The sequence below is a fragment of the Alexandromys fortis genome, unplaced genomic scaffold (assembly GCF_014885135.2).
Source record: "Alexandromys fortis isolate MF-2015 unplaced genomic scaffold, M_Fortis_MF-2015_v1.1 scaffold_45, whole genome shotgun sequence".
Classification (NCBI taxonomy): domain Eukaryota; kingdom Metazoa; phylum Chordata; class Mammalia; order Rodentia; family Cricetidae; genus Alexandromys; species Alexandromys fortis.
This window is the reverse complement of record NW_026067926.1, coordinates 9162757-9180772: the sequence shown is the minus strand read 5'-3', so window position 1 is coordinate 9180772 and position 18016 is coordinate 9162757. Positions and strand designations below refer to the sequence as shown.

General features: G+C 38.5%; 1 protein-coding gene across 1 annotated transcript in view; it reads right to left on the bottom strand.

The window, feature by feature from the left end:
- Positions 1-18016, bottom strand: part of Pik3c2a (phosphatidylinositol-4-phosphate 3-kinase catalytic subunit type 2 alpha) — a 99286-nt gene that overhangs the window by 73977 nt on the left and 7293 nt on the right. Inside the window, exon 2 of the mRNA XM_050143152.1 lies at positions 8167-9297. Within this exon, the coding sequence (XP_049999109.1) occupies positions 8167-9237 (1071 nt within the window). The 5' untranslated portion in view covers positions 9238-9297. The remainder of the gene's footprint in view (positions 1-8166; positions 9298-18016) is intronic.

The following is an 18016-nucleotide window of genomic DNA, read 5'->3' as shown; positions in this document are numbered from 1 at the left end:
CACGGAGCCATTCCTCCACTCAATCATTTTTTCTTAACACATAAAAAAGATACAATAATTAATAAAACTGTTAATGCTGTTAGCCAATACATAGAATAAAAAAAAAGATACTAAGTTTTCAAGTAAGCATATGTTTGGAATTTCATGTAAATGTTTAGGTCATAACCCAAATGTTCTCTTCTAAAAATGCCATATTAGAGAAATTCCAGAGATAAAAACAGTTTTGGGCATAATCCTACTTATGGAATTCTCTAAAGGATGTTCTCCTGATAACTGCTGGCACCCATTATGATCATTTTAAGAACGACCCCTCAGTCAAAGGGAACTCTGCCTCTCCCAAGACTCAAAGGGGTGATCCTGTCCTTAGAGTGACTGCAGACTGCAGTGCTCCTGTCTCCTCCGGCCTTCCATTCCTCTCTCCACCCAGCCATCACTCCTAGTGCTGGGATTAAAGGACTCTTGAATGTTGGGAACACCTGTGTGAGTTCAATTTTTCTTTTTAGACAGATTCAATCTCATGTAGTCCATGTGGCACTGAATCCTGGAATTAAAGGTGTGTGCCACCACTCCCTGGCCTCTATTAGCTCTATGTTCTGATCTTCAGGTAAGCTTTATTTATTAAAACACAAAATATCACTAAGCATGGGATTAGTCTTTCTGTCCTCAACTGGTTGGTTAAGATCTATTCACAGAAAAAGCAGGCAATCTGTTTTCCCTAGACTACCAATTCAAGCGCCAGCTTCACCCCAAAATACTTTAATAGACATTCTCAGAATGTTTGCCCAGATGCCTAAGCAGTTCATGCTCTAATCAAGGTAAAACACAGAAATGGAAGAGAATACTCCAAAAATATTCCATGATATCATATAAATCAAATAAACCCGCAGTACCAAATGGGTTACATTTTTTTTGAAACATTGGCCAAAGGAGTCCCAGTAGACACCCCTCACCCCAACAGTACAGGGTATTGACAATGCTATTGGTTACCTTCCATAACCTATCACTACGAACACTACATATTTACATCACAGAACATGGAAAGATGGAGCTTCACCCTACTGACTAGTGCTCAAAGTCTTGGAAGGTAATATATACACTACTGGAGGGGAAAAATAATCATCAATTTCTCCCAGTTACAAAACTTGTGAGCTACAACAGTGACCAACCTGCAGGATCTGTCCACTAATGCAATAGTGGTGTGACTATTAAGGGAGTGACCAGCCATTTTTTTAAAAATTGGATTTAAGGTCTCCTCTGTGAGATGAAATCCATACCAGACACTACAAATAAGGCCTAGGGCCTAAGACTAGATTGGTAATGGATCCCACAGGAAAACCTATCATTATTATTCTGCTAAACAAACATAGCAATAAAACAATACCTAATGACATTTTGCTCATAGATTAACCTTCCATGGGGAAGCTTCCTACAGTAGATGGTAATTAACAGAGACCTATAACTGGACAAAGTGCGGAGAGTAAGAGACTGAGGGGCACTTTGCCCTAAATGAGATGTATTTAGCACAAAAATTTATCGGTATATCTTCTGATTAAAAAAAGCTGTCTCACCAGGCAATGGTGGGACACCTTTAAACCCAGCACTTGGAGGCAGACAGGTGAATCTTTGTTTGTTTGAGGTCAGCTTGGTCTACAGAGTGAGTTCCAGGACAGCCAGGGCTACACAGAGAAACCCTGTCTCAAAAAAACAACAACAACAACAACAACAACAAAAAACAGAACAAACAAAAAGTCATGTCAAGAATACTGTATGGATTGAGCCTGACAGCATACGCCTTTAATCTCAGCACCCTCAGCACTAGGGAGGCAGAGGCAAGTAGAGTGCTGTGAGTTTAAAGTCACCATGGTCTATAAAAAAAAGTCCTGGCTAGCCTGTCTCAAAACAACAAAAGTGGGAAGCTAGGTCTAGTGACCTACACCTATTATCTCAGCACTAGGAAAACTAAGGCAAGAGGACTACACAAGGATAATATATAACAAGTAAATAGCACAGTATTTTCTACAGACTGAGATCTTGTCAAAACAACCAAGCAACCAACCAAACAATTAAAACCAAGAAAAAAGGGATAAAATGTATTGGAAAGCCTCATGGTAACATGAGTTTTAAAGTTCCTGACACACTACTCAGAATTTTTTTTTTCTTCTTTCAAGACAGGGTTTCTCTGTGGTTTTGGAGTCTGTCCTGGAACTAGCTCTTGTAGACCAGGCTGGTCTCGAACTCACAGAGATCCGCCTGCCTCTGCCTCCCGAGTGCTGAGATTAAAGGCGTGTGCCACCACCGCCCACTACTCAGAAATTAAATGTGATAAAAGCACAGTTTGTATTAGTAAATGCACTCTAAGAATATTTGCTATTCTTCAGAACTAAATGCACTGCTTTCTTATTTACATTTAATTTTCCAGAGAGGTGAGTTATTAAAGGTGATTAGCTGTACAATAAAAACATTTTGAACCTTCCTTCTGTATAATTAATCAGAGAAAAACGAGGGTGAAAGAGGTAAGAAAATTAGTGGTAGAAACTGGTACAGTGATACATGCCTATAATCCCAGCATTTGGGAGGTAGAAGGAAGATCAGGAGTTGAAGACCTCAGCTACATGGTGAGTTCAACCTACATGAGACCTTGCCTCGAATAAAAAAAAAATTAAAAAGAAAGAACATGAAATTGATGTTAGACATTCTGCCAATAATATATAAATTAGACTCCTAATACAATAAACTTTTAGAAATACCCAGTATCCACATTTATAAAACCACATTTTTGTTTTTAAAAATAGGGTGTCACCAGCCAAACATTAGGTGGAATTTGGGGAATTCTGAAAAGAGGAGGAGAAAGGATTGTAGGAGCCAGAAGGGTCAAGGACACCAAAAGAAAACTCAGAATCAACTAACCTGGACTTACGGGGCTCACAGAGACTGAACCGACAACCTGAAAGCCTGCATGGCCTGCATATCTGATCCTCTCGTGGACTCCTAACAGTGGGAACAGAGACTGTCTTGGACTCACTGACTTTTGGTACTTTACTCCTAATAGTGGGTTGCTTTGCCCAGCCTTAACACATGGAGAGGTGCTTTGCTAATACTCATGGGAGTATTCAAACTAACTAAAATAGTTATTGACTACCAGTCTGATTTAAGCTTAAAGTACCAAAAGGTCGTTTTAATGCTGTTCCTTTTCCTGGTTTTGATCACACACAAAAATTACACTCAAATATTTAGATTATTATTAACCAAACAAAAGACAGTAGGAGGAAACAGGAAGTAAGCCTGCTGAGCGAGAAGAAAGACACCCTTTAGAGTAGGGTTTGTAACACACAGAATTTCTAACAGGAAATGAACACGTAAGTACCTACAGTAATTATGACAATAGGCACTGCAATGCTGTTTCCCAAGAGAAAGCCTAAATTGCAGAGAAATACTTATAAATAGCCAGAGATGAATGGTATGTGAGCACGTGAAAGCACCAGGTCAACGGCTTCCAAAGTTAGTCTGCACTGGTGTTCTCTTTACCTTTTGGTCTACATAAACCAAACTTCCTTTTCTTTTGTTATTATAGTGCATGTGTATGATGTCAGTGTGTGGGTGTGTGTGTCTGTAATAAATGTCACTGTGTATGTGTGGAGATCAGAGGACAACACTGTGGGGTCAGTTCTCTTCATCTTTACACAGGTTCTGGGGATTGAATTCATGTTGTTAGGTTCACCAACCCCCCAACTTTTCTTCTTGTACATGTCCAATCAGTATAAGATCTCACAGACAGAATAAGATCTTGGCATCTGGAGAAAGATTGAGGCTAGCCTGAGCTATCAAGGCTCTATTTCAAGAAAACTAGTAAGACATAGGTAAGACGACTTAGAAAGTAAAGGTATTTGCTGCCAAGACTAACCACTTGCATTAGATACATGGGATATAGTAGTCCCATATGCAAACTCCCACAAACACTCATGCACACATATGCACAAATAAATAATAAGTGAAAGTTCATTTAAGTTATAAGAGCTAGTTAGAAACAAGCCTAAGTTATTGACTGAGCTTTTATAACTAATCATAAGTCTCTGTGTCATTATTGGGAAGTTGACAGTCCTAATGAAAAAGTCTGACTATACAACTTATTTTATTTATTTAATTTTATTTTTTATTGTTTTGTTTTTTTGAGACAGGGTTTCTCTGTGTATCTCTGGTCCTCCTGGAACTAGTTGTGTAGACCAGGCTGGTTCCAAACTCACAAAGACCTACCTGCTTTTGACTGCCAACTGCTGAGATTAAAGGTGTGTACCACCAACCACCCAGCCGAAATTTTATTTCATTTTTTTAGACAGGGTCTCACTCAGTAGCCATGGTCGTCCTGAAACTCACATCATCAACCAGGTTGAACTTGAACTCAAAGATTCATCTGTCTCTACCTTGAAGGAGAGTGCCACCATGCCAGGCCTAGACTATTGTAGCTTAACAAGGGGGGCGGGGAGAGAAAGGGTGAATAATGGGAATTAAACTAGGGATAAGTTCACAAAGGCAGAGTGAGCAATACAGCTGATAATGTAGTAGTATTTCCAAAGGTTAAGAAAGAATTTCAGTTTTTTCACCACAAATGATAAACCATTTAAATTCCCTTTAAGATCAAAGGCTCACTTTTTCTTTGACAGTGACATTACAACTTACCAGGCAGCTGCCCTTTTCAAACAACCAACTACAAACAGCTGACATCTCAAGCCCTGACTAGTAGCATCATACACAGAATTAGTTTCTATCATTTTTAACCTACAAAAAAGCATGTTTAAACCTATTAAAACAAGCAGGAACTCATCAGTGCCCTACAGTACAAGGTCTGGGGATGACTAACTTCCCTCCTTCCCCTCCCCTCACTTAAAAAAAATTAGGTAAAACTCACAGAACATAAAAGTCACAATTTAAACCATTTAAAACTGTATAATTCTGCAGGACATTCAAAATTTGATGCAATGACCAACAATTTCAGGACAGTTTCATTACTTTAAAGAGCCTGTACTATTACACTATCCTGCATAGCAATTAAGTCCATGTAAACACTAATCTGCTTTCTTTTTCTACACATTTGCCCCCTTCAAAAAATTGTTTATTCATTTAATGCATATGGGTGTTTTGTATACATATATATTGTACATCATGTGCGTGCCTGGTATCTCTAGAAGCCAGAAGGGGTCAGATCCTCTGGAATGGAATTATAGGCCATTGTGGGTCTCCATATGGGTACTGGGAACTGAGGTCCTCTGGAAGAGCAACCAGTGTTCTTAACCACTGAATCACTTCTCCAGACTCATTTGCCTCTTAAGAATGCTTCATATAAATGGAATTATATAATACATGCACAGTGGAGTTTTGTTGTTTATTCTGAAACAAAGTCTTAGCTCTGGTTGGTCTAGCACTCACTATGTAATTCAAACTGGCATCAAAATTTGTGGCAATCCTCCTGACTCAGCCTCCTAAATTCTGAGATTATAGACATTTGGCACCAGGTCAATCTATGTATGAAATTTTTAGATCTAGTTTCTTTCAACCAACTTGTGTGGTTTTGTTTGTTTTTCCTGTTGGTGGGCAATAAACTCAAAGAGCCTTGTTCAAGTACTTTACCACTGAGCTAAACCCTCAATTCCACACTCAACGTATTTTCAAGGTGTATGTAAGTATCGGGATTTCACTTTCTTCTAAGGGAAAAGTTTTCCATTGTATGGCTACATCACATTTGTTAACCCATTCATTAGTTCAACATCTGGGCTGCTTCTACTTTGAATCTTTTTTTTNTTTTTTTTTTTTTTTTTTTTTTTTTTTTTTTTTTTTTTTTTCGAGACAAGGTTTCTCTGTAGCTTTGGTGCCTGTCCCGGAACTAGCTCTTGTAGACCAGGCTGGCCTCAAACTCCCAGAGATCCGCATGCCTCTGCCTCCCCGAGTGCTGGGATTAAAGGCGTGCGCCACCACGGCCCGGCCACAGTTAATTTTAACAAAGCAATCATTTTTCTCCCATGAAATTATGCTTAACACCTGAAACTTTTGAAGGCAGCGCTCTGATCTCTCTACTTTGAATCTTTATGAATAGGTTTCTGTGAATAATTCATTTTTTAAAAAGTAGACAAAGATTTTAAATAGATATTTCTCAGCCTGACATGATGACACAAGCCTGTAATCCTAATGTTTGGGAAGCTAAAGCAGGAAGATTGCTAACAGTTTGGGGCCAGCATGAGATACATAGTGAGTTCTATAGAGTGAGACTCCATCTCATACAAATAAACAAACAGGCCAACAAAATGTGTTTGTATCTCTCCCCCAAAGGGCACAGAGATGGCCAGTAAAACATAAATAGAGGGCTAGAGAATAGTTCAGTGGAAGAAAGCTTGCTAAGCTTCCATAAGACCCTGGGTGTGATGCACAGTACCACAGAGAAGCAAAGAAAAGCCATTAAAGAATCATCATCATCAGTATAAAAACTGGAAAATAGTGTTAGGAAGAATGTAGAGAAACCTGAACTTTCATATATCACTGGTAGGAATGTAAATGGTGAAATGTTATGGAAGACAGTATGCAGACTTAGGTACGTCAGCACCTGTCCAAACAGCAGCCCCTAGAAGGCTGAAGGATGAAGAGCATGAGTTCAAGGCTAGCTTGTGTTACATAGTGACAGAGACCCTATAACCAAAAACAAATTGAGCAACAAACTATACACAAAATTACCATATCATCACTCAAGTGTATTTTCCCTGCCCTGTTCTTTTTGAGGCAGACTCTCACTATGTAGTCCTGGTGGGCCTGGAAACTGCGATACAGACCAGGCTAGCCTCAAACTCAGAGATTTACCTGCCTCTGCTTCTTAAGTGTTTGTACTATGAACTATCATGCATGGGTGCTTTTCTTTTTTAGTCCTTAGACATTTCCAAGATCTACAGATATTATAATATTTGGAATGGTATGTTAGGAAAATTCTAAACTATGCGTGACTCTCTTCTGAGCAAAGACATACTATTCTAGTTACCTCTTAACTAACAGTGTCTCATACCTATAATCCCAGCACTTGGGCAGGCTCTTGTAGGACGGCCATTCCAAATTTGAGGCCAGTTTGAGACTTGTCTCAAATAATGGAGCTGGAGAGCACTGGCTGTTTTTTACCAGTGACCAGGTTCAGTTCCCAGCACCCACATGGTGTCTTGCAACTGTCTGTAATTCTGATGCCTTTTTCTGGTCTCTACAACATGCATTGAACATATATGGGGCACAAACATACAAGCAAGTAAAACACCACATATAAAAGTAAAGCTTTAAAAAAGTTCCCAATTTAAAAAAAAACTCAAAGAATTTTAAAAAAAACCACATATACTATTAATAATCAACACTACCATTCCATTCTTCTCCTTTATCAACACAGGTATTTAAGGAAAAGCCTTTAAATGGTGTCTTCCCTGACTTTTTGAGGTTATGCCTTTTTTGTGTGTCTTTCATTATTAAGAACAAAAGGAAAGTGTTCAGGCGGGCGGTGGTGGCGCACGCCTTTAATCCCAGCAGAGGCAGGTGGATCTCTGAGTTCGAGGTGAGGTCAGCCTGGTCTACAAGAGCTAGTGCCAGGACAGGCTCCAAAGCTACAGAGAAACCCTGTCTCGAAGAACTAAAAAAAATAAAAAAAAAGGAAAGTGTTCAAATTTATATAATAGGTGACAGACAAAATTCCTTGCTTGCCCTGAAAATGAGAAAAGAAAGGTTCACTTATAAGACAGAAATACCAAGAATATCTTCAATTCACCTCAGTGATGACAGATGTTCAACTTATCTTGCTTGTATTTTGAGACAAGGTCTCTCTGTGTAGCCCTGGCTAGCCTGGTAATCGCTATGTAGAACAAACAGGTTGGTCTCAAATTCAGCGATCCACTTGTCTGTCTCCTGACTGCTGGGATTAGAGGTGAGTGCGACCAGATTAACTAGGTTTTTATTTATGGTCTTACAAAAAAACTAAGCAATTTTTCAGTTGACCTAATCATATTTAATCTTTTGCCGCAAAACCAAAAAAAAAAAACCATAGCAGCCTTGGAGGCAAAGAAAAGCAAGATTACTTCCCCGCAAAACAAGTGACTCATACTAAGATGCACTCTGTCTTACTATCAAATTTAAGAAGCTAGCAAGCAGAGACTGTACCTGAGATACTTGGCCTTGGGCTTTTGTAGGTTGAGCCGTTCGAATGTTTAAAGACTGGCTTCTTGTTACAGTTGCCCCAGAAAGGTATTTTCCATTCACCTTTCTTTCTAGGTGACAACTTGCTAGAGATCTCTCTTCAAGAAGAACAGCATCCCAAGGATCCTCTGCTAGCAAAACTGGACTCTTCTCCTCTCCGTCACGCTCTAACAACTCCACACTGTCCACTTTAGGTTTACTTAGAGGATCCAAGTCTAACCAGTCAAATTTACTGATGTCTTCAGACTTTGGAGACACTTGTAGACTGCAGACTGAAGTTTTCGCATTTGCAATCTCCAAATCAGTCCTTGCTTTCCCATTTTTTAAAAATTCTGATGTACTTGCTATTTTGTCAAATAGTTTTGCCATGTCAGGACTGACTATTGGCCGATAGATTGGTAAATTTCCTTGTGGCTGAAATGGTATGGAAGGTGTCAAAGGATATGAAAAATATGGAGACTGTCCTGGAAGTCGTAAATATATAGGTTCTGTAGATGGAAAAGTGGGCATCCTTGGACTGAAGCCATTCTGGAATGTGGTCTGTTTACTGTATGCTGAAGGATAAATAGAAGGTAAAGTATATGTGGAAGGCCCGGATAATCCAGGGGGCCACTGTTCTCTTTGAACAGTAGGTCCAAGATACAGCTGTGCTGAAAATGAAGGGCTCAGAACAGGAGTAACTGGCAGCACAGGTGGTTTTTTAGTCTCAAAACTGTCATCCAGCAGTATCTTCTCAAGTTCAGCTTGGGTGAGCTTTTCTACGTCAATATCTACTGCTCTCTTTTGCGAATCAGACTCAGGAAACACCATGAGATCATAATCCTGTTTGTTAAAACCTTGTGTTCTTTGTCTAGTGCTGCTAGACAGCTCAAAGCTTCTAGGGCTGTCAGTCATTTGTCTATCCTTCTGAAGTTTTGCTAAGGCCTCTGCTTCCATCTGTAATGCTTCTGCTTTGTCCACATCTTTGGTTCTTATTGGTTCCGGATGTGAAGATGAACACTGTTTAAATTCATTGCTGTTGGAAATCTGAGCCATGTCCACAAAACACACCAACCTCTTAATCTTTTTTTCTTGTAGCTTCCAAAATATCAGGACCTATATATAAAAATAAACATAACACTCAGTTAGATTTTCTAAACACAAATTAATTTTGTTTAAACCTAACCCTGCTGGATGTGGTGACAAACACATTTAATCCCAGCACTTAGGGGAAGAGGCAGGCAGATCTCTTTGAATTTGAGGCTAGTATGGTCTACAGAGTGAATTCCAGGTTAGCCAGGAATATATAGTAACATGCCATTTCAAAAAACAAACAAATAAATTAAATAAAACCTATCCTATATTAAGTTTTGAAGCCACTTACAAAAATACACACTAATACAATGAGAGGTTTCATGAAATCCTAATGGAAAAGCACGTTAACGTTTTATCCGCTCTTGGGTTCAGCAGACACTGAAACACACTTTATCCCACTTGCTAAGTTATCAAAATACTTGGCAGAGTAAGTGACGTTAACAAGGCCTCATATCAGTTGTCATAACGCCTGTCATTTCCCAGTGACACTCTGGCTTTATTCCTGACATGAAATGACGTAAGTACCATTCACATATTTCCAAGACAAGTTGCTTATGATTATGCAACTTGGGCTGGAGAGATGGCTCAGTAGTTAAGAGCACTGCCTGCTCTTCCCAAGGTCCTGAGTTCGGAGTCCTGGCAACCACATGCTGGCTTACAACCATCTGTAATGAGGTCTGCTGCCCTCTTCTGGTCTGCAGACATGCACACAGACAGAATATTGTACACATAATAAATAAAATAAATATATAAAAAAAGAAAAAAATCATAAAAAAAAAAGAAATAGCCACACAAGCCTGGCAGCCTGAGCAATTCCCAGAGCACACATGAAAGCAGAAGAGAACCTGCTCCATAAAGTTGCCCTCTGACCTCTATATTCATGCTGTGGCATGGGTGCCCATACATACATGGTGCACACAGACACACAAGTAATTCTTAAAAAAAAAAAAACAAAAAACTGAGCATGGTAGCATATGCCTATAACCAGAACACGGGGGTGCAGACAAGCGGACACCAGGAGCTTGCTAACCAACCAACCTAGCATAAACAAGGTACTCGATACAGGCTCAGTAAAAAATCCTATTCCTTAAAATAAGTGGGAAAGTGAGAAAAGAAGGCAGCTCAGGATACATTCTGGCCTTTGCATATGCATGCACAAATATACACACCCACACACAAAGAATGCATTCACAATCAATGCATCTTATAGGTAGTGGTGGCTGGAGAGATGATTTAGCAGTTAAAAGCACTGGCTGCTCTTGCATAAGACCTGGGTTCAATTCTCAGAACCTACATGTCACTTACAACTAGCTCTAATGCTAGTTCTAGGGGATCCAATGCTTTCTTCTGGTCTTTGAGGGCACCAGGCATGCAGGTGAAAACTCATAGCCATAATTTTTTTTAAAGATAGGCAGTGGAGGTGCACACTTAAATCCTAGCACTTGGGAGGCAGAAGCAGACAGATTTCTGTGAGTTCAAAGCTAGCTTGGTCTTCAGAGTGAGTTCCAGGATGCCAAGGATACAAAGAAACCAGTCTTGAAAAACAAAAACAAAACAACAAAAAGTAAATATATATTTAAATATAAGAAAAGACAAAGAACAGAGTTTATGTATAGTCACTGAATACAGAAGGTCTCCCTAGCTTGGTTCAAAACCTATAAACCATATAAAATTTTCATAATGTTTGGGGTACATACATTTTTAAAAAGGTTTATTTTTATTCATGTGTATGAATGCTTGCAAACATACATACATGTATGTGTACTGTTTGTATGCCTGGTATCCACAGAGGCCAGAAGATATCAGATCTTTTGGCATTGGAGTTATAGATGATTGTAAGTTGCCATAATGATGCTGGAAACTGAAACAGATTCTCTGTAAGAATACTAAATACTCTTAACCACTCAGTCATCTCTCCAGTCTGGTTTAAATAAATATCATGACAAAGGAAAACACTATATGTTCATTTCAATGATGTTTCCTAGATGTGTACTATGCACCCTGCACTGTTCTCAGTGATGAAAAGCAAAATAAAGAGTTTAATTATAAAATGTCTGTGGAAAGCAATAACCCAAGAAGAAAAAATTTCCTACTTACAACATACAGCAGAAATTAATCCTCCTAATATATAACACAGAATCATTAGGGGGAAAAATCAATAACAATGTATTAAAATGGAAGAGTTTGAATAAACAGTTCACAAAAAAGTAAAGATGCCCAATACACATCCTCTTATTGAGACAATAGCAATTAAACCATACTAAACCTGTATACCAAACTATATCCCCAACCTATGAATGAGGAAATGATGAAAACTAAAAAACTATTTTAGAAAATTTAAAAATTTACAGTAAAATAGATGAGATTAATAAAGATCAGAGAAGAAAACAGTAACATAAATATATATTAGGAAACTAATAATCTATCTGGCAATAACGATCAGGAAAAAAAAATTAAAATTGGTGTGATAGCACAAACCTGCAATCCCAGAACTCAGGAAGTGGAGGGAAGGTCAGGAGTTCATGGTCACCTCCAGATATGTATTTATTTTATTTTATGTGTATGAGTTATTTTGACTGCATGCATGTCTGTGTACCAACCACATGCATGCAGTACTTATGGTAGTCAGAAGAGAGCATTAGATCCCCTTAGCATGTGAATTACATAAAGTCATTAACTGCCATGTGGAGGCTGGGACTCAAACCACAGTATTCTCAACTATATACAACAGAGTCCAAGGCCAGCTATATGAGAACCTGTCTCAAAAGCAAAACATTTAAAAGAAAATAAATATTTTAAACAAAACATGTACTTAGGGTAGTTAGTATGGGATGAGCAGAAGCGCCTTCCTCTAGTGAATGCATCAGCAACTCACACTTAATGGGAAACCTTGCAATTTTCCTTATGGCCATAACATAAACAAAAGCAGAATGCTAACTATCACCTTAATTCAACATTTTAACCAGTCCTAGACAGCACAGTAAGGTAAGAAAAAGAAATAATGGGGTGACATCTTTGTACATCTAAAGACCTAAAGACATGAAAGCAATTGATGCTGTTCTCAGAGAATGCAGAGAATGAAAAGGGAGAAACCATGAGACCCAAAAAATATCCACGTAGGAAACAAAAAGAGGAAAAGAATGATAATGAAATACAGGAACGCTCTAATGGACAATACAGAGACAGGATAAGGAATGGAAAAAAAAAACACATAGGGAAATCTAAAAGCTCTTCAGCAACTTTGAGAAACAGATTAATAAAATAAAATACATCCTGCTAAAAGTTCATGCCTTTAATCAAAGCACTTGGGAGGGAGAGGCAGGATGATCTCTGTGAGTTGAAGGATAGCCTAGTCTATATAGAGTTCTAAGATAGCCAGGATTACATGACACAATCTGTCACACACACACACACACACACACACACACACACACAAATTCATTCAGATCAAGTGTAGTGGCACATGTTTTTGATACCAGCACTCAGAAGGGAGAGGCAGAGCTGTGTAAGTTCAAGGTCAACCTAGCCTACATAGTGAGTCCTTGTTTAAAAAAAAAATCATTAAATTATACCTACAGGGCTAGAGAAATGACTTAGCAATTAAGAGTATGCACTGCTATTGCAAAGAACTGGAATCCAGTCCCTAAAGAGAAATTATGATATCCAATACATCCATGTCAAGTAGCTCACAACTACCTGTAACACCCTTAGTAATATGTGTGAAGTTAAAAAAAAATATGTGTGAAGTTAGCATCAAATCAATTTATTACATAGATGGTACATTCTTTAACTAAGGAAGTAAAGGGTTGTTTGTGAAGAGTTGTGTGTTTATCTCATGTATTTCAGGTTCGCCTTGAACTCCTGATTCTCTTGCCACCACTTCCTGAGGCACTAGTCACCATGCCTGACTGGAAGTAAGCTGTAATTTTATACACTGTATAAATAATTTAGCCTCGTCCAAAAAGAAGTTTATTTTGGCATATCTGGTAGGAATGTCATTGCTTAGTGCAACTGGCCACAAAAAATGACCAACATGATAGGGAAAACATGCCTGATAGTGTGATTGGAATTCAACCCAGAGACTGAGTTAATCATACGGGTACTCTACCAACTACAACAATGTAATGAAGACATACTGAGAAAAAAAATATGGTCCCTGCAACTCATGTGAGAATCCCTGGCTGCTAAACTTCATGTATACTATACACATGGATACTGGAAGCACAACACATTTGGATATCACGGGGAAAAACCTACCACAAGTTCCACGTTGGGAACACTGCTGGACTTTGTTCCGAAACATGTTCTTTTCCTTGACTGATTTTAATCTATCCTTTCCCCATAATAAACCATTAACCACAAGTATAACAACATTCAGTAAGTTTTATGTATCCTAACAGATGTCAAGCCTAAGGGTGGTATGGGTAACTCTGCTTTTCAATGTGCAGTTCATGTTTAACACAGGGCAGTCTTATGTCCACTATGCCTTCCTTCAGAGGTGAGGTAATAATAAAGACAGTACGGCAGATCTGAAATACAGAAAGACAAGAAACAAGACTTTCTATAGACAGGATAAGCTGGTTAGTGAGGCTGACAACAGAGATCTATAGAATCATGTCAGTGTGCAGAATCCATATTTTGCTGATATGTCATGGTTCTTCTTCAAAGTTATTTATCTATTTATTTATTTGCAGTTTGAGTAGATCTATGTAAACTTTTAAATACTCTAGATCGGGGTGACAGTCTCACTTGTGAGCATATACTTCAAAGCATACCAAAGTGCACATTTTAAATATGAACAGTGTATTATACTTCTATTATTCTTTATTCAACTTTGTTAGAAATAAAATCAAGTGGAGAATCAGGAAAAAATATGCTAGATCAATATAAATCAGAATAGCACTAGATTTTTATAATAAGCTATATTACTACATTCAGTACTTGGCTCATATATTATATAACACTTCTAACAGACAAAGAACCAAATAAAACTGACAGCAGGGCATAGAACAACTGTTCTCAACGTATGGGTAACAACCCCTTTGCGGGTATGTGTGGGTATGTTGAACAACCCCTTCACAGGGGTTGCCTAAGACCATCAGAAAACACGACTACTTACATTATAATTCACAACAGTAGCAACATAACAGTTATAAAGTACCAACAAAAAAATTTATGGCTGGGGATCACTACAACATGAGGGAAAGGATTAAAGAATAGCAGCATTAGGAAGGCTAAGAACCACTGGCATAGAGGCTCACATTTGTAATCTCAGCAGTGAGGAAGCTGAGAAAGGAGGACTGCCATGAGTTCAAGGCTACTCACAAACTCACGTATGGAGCTGTAAGTCAGACTGGGCAAAACAGTGAAACAGAGTGAGGGGCCTATGAGAAAGTAGGATTCTGTGAGAGGAGGAAAGGGGAGGATGGGGAAGGGGACTGACTGACATTGAGACTGATTACTGGGTTCTTATCCTAGCTGCACTTCAGCTTTGATTAGGCATTTCACCTCTCAGGGAACCAATTTTTCAAGTAAATGAAGTGGTTATGCATCAAATAGTAAGATTTACTCAAACATTAACATTTCAACATCAAACTTGATTTGCAAATTTTAATTCTTTCCTCCAAACTGATATAAATGTGTAGTAGTATTTCTGCCTTACAGTCTGACACAATGTATGTTTTCATTTGAAACAAACTTAATTTTACTCTGTAGATCTGATGAAATGTTTTTGAAAAAGATGGAGACTAAGTTAGCTGAGGCTGTAGGCTTTGGGCTCAATGTCTAGCCTCAAAACGGAAGGAAAAAAAGTTCAATCACTAAGACTACATAACAAACCCCCCTGCCCTCCTTCAAAGAACCTCGAAAAATCTGACAATAAGAGTGTGTGATGTACTTATCTACTGTACTTATCAGTGTAACAGGAAGACAGAGAAAGACGCCATGCACAAGAATTTATACTGTTCAAAAAAATCCCTACTGTTCTGTAGAAAATGGAATGAAAAACAAAAAATTGAGGGCTTGGGGGGCTGGAGAGATGGCTCAGCGGTTAAGAGCATTGCCTGCTCTTCCAAAGGTCCGGAGTTCAATTCCCAGCAACCACATGGTGGCTCACAACCATCTGTAATGAGGTCTGGTGCCCTCTTTTGACCTTGAGGCATACATGCAGAAAGAATATTGTATACATAATAAATAAAAAAATTGAGGGCTTGGCATGTAGCTCAATAGTAGAGAGCTTTGCCTAGCATGGAAAGGGCTGTCGGTGTCTTGGCAAAAAGAGGGCGGGAAATAGGGAGACCCAAGAGACAAATAAGCAGATAAATAAAATTAGGGGATTAACTTGACTTGGAGTAAGGATGGTGGCAGTGGAAGTATTAGAAGTGGTTCGATTTAAATGGAACATGCTAAGTTTAGCTAGCAAGTGAAACAGAAAAACAAAAAATCATTTAGATTGGGGAAACAGATGTTATTTTTAGTCAGTGAAAACAAATAAGGCATGGGAAAACTAAGAAGCGCTTCCCCAAGATTCTTCATGATCTTAAAGACAGGGAAAATCAGGCATGGTGTCTCACACTTGTCTAATTCCAGCGCTCAAGAGACACACTATGATTTTAATGCCAGTTTGCTCCACCTAGAGAGTTCCAGGCCAGCCAGGCCCACATAGTATAACACTGTCTCAAAAGGAAGAAAAAGCAGGTAAGAATTTCCAGAGCTTCAGTCCCTGCCAGGTCAGAGTCAATGAGATGACTCAGTGGATAAAGTGCTCGCCACATGAACTGTCAAGAGAGGAGCATGACAGTTCAAGAATGGAGTGGGAGGAAACTATTCCTACCTGTCTTTATTTTATTTAAACTATTATTATTATTATATTATTATTATTATTATTGTGCGTATGAGGTGTGTAGGGGAGCTCATGCCATAACACTTTTTGAGTTGGTTCTCTCTTTTCACCACAAGGGTCCTAGGGATTCAACTCATGTTGTCAGGTTTGGTGGCAAGTTTCTTTATCTACTAAGTCATCTTGCCAGTCCATAGTTTTAATATTTAAAATGCTTTGTACAATTATATTAATAAAGAACTAAAGTCTTCTATCTTGGCAAAAAGCAAAAAGTAACCGAATACACACTAATCATTGTTCCACTCTCAGCCCTTAAGAGCAACATTCTAAACATCCAGGATACAGCCACAACAACCTTCTGTGTCTAGACAGGAGTCTTATTGAGTCTTATTGCATATGAGTGGGAGGGGTCAATGAAGAGAAGACAGAGGTCATAGAAAAAAGCTCATTCTAAAAGGCAACATGCTGACCACAAAGACTGCACTCTAACTTGGTTTCTCAACAGAAGTATTTGGTGGAGATAATTGCTGAACTTTGGACTACTTTACTGTTCATTCTTTTGACATGAATCATTGAATATACCTTGACGTTACTGAAATTTCAACATGACAAATAACAGTAAATCTTTTGTGCTAAGTGTTATGGTAGTATATGCTTCTATTTTCAACATGGCTTAAGAGGAGAAAAATTAAAACTGAGAAACACAACTAAGAATCACAAAGTAAGGAACAGTAATAACAAAAAAACTGAGCCAAGCTGGGAATGTGCTTACCTAGCATGCATGAAGAATATGTTTGCATATAGGTGTGTGTGTGTGTGTGTGCGTATTTTTGTTCAAATGCTGAAACGAGCATCAAAATGCCCCCAACACTAAGAAGTCCAAGCCCATGAAAAGATGCTGAGTAATATTAGTCAGAAGGGAGATGTAAATCAAAACCACAACCAGGCACAATTCAAACCTACTTGATGACTATAATATTTTTAATGGAAAATTTGAAGTGGTGGCAAATATATGAAGAAACTGAAACTCTCATACTTTGCTAATAAGTGATGCAAAATGGTGCAGCCACTCTGGAAAACACTTTTGTGTGCTTCATCTAAAATGTAATCATAATTATTGTTTGAACCAGCAATTCTATTCCCACTCAAAAGAACTGGAAACAGACACTTATATTTCCACATCAATCTGTGTTAAGGATACTATGCTTACCAAACAGTATGCAATCTTAGTATAAGTGTCATTATTTACAATATCCAATAGATGGATATAACCAAGTATCCATCAATGAACTGATATACAAAATGTGGTAAAGACATAGAACAGCTGGGCGGTGGTGGCGCACGCCTTTAATCCCAGCACTCGGGAGGCAGAGGCAGGCGGATCTCTGGATCTCTGTGAGTTCGAGACCAGCCTGGTCTACAAGAGCTAGTTCCAGGACAGGCTCCAAAACCACAGAGAAACCCTGTCTCGAAAAACAAACAAACAAACAAAAACAAAAAGACATAGAACAGAATATTATCTAGCTATAAAAAGTAACAACAAATACTGCACTATGGATGATCCTTAAAGACACTATACTAAATGAAATAAACCAGCCAAACAAATATGGTATAGTTCCACTTACAGGAAATATCCGGAATAGGAAAATTCAGACAAAAAGTAGAGTAATGGTTATTAAGGAAAGCAGGGGCTGGGAGGATGGAATAGTTACTGCTTAATGCTCAGAGTTTCATTTTGCAGTGATAAGTCTTCTGAAATAGACAGTGGTGATAGACAACATTGTAACTAATGCTACTAAACTATAAATGAGCAAAGACTCTCTCCCTCTGTGTGTGTGTGTGTGTGTGTGTGTGTGTGAGAGAGAGAGAGAGAGAGAGAGAGAGAGAGAGAGAGAGAGAGAG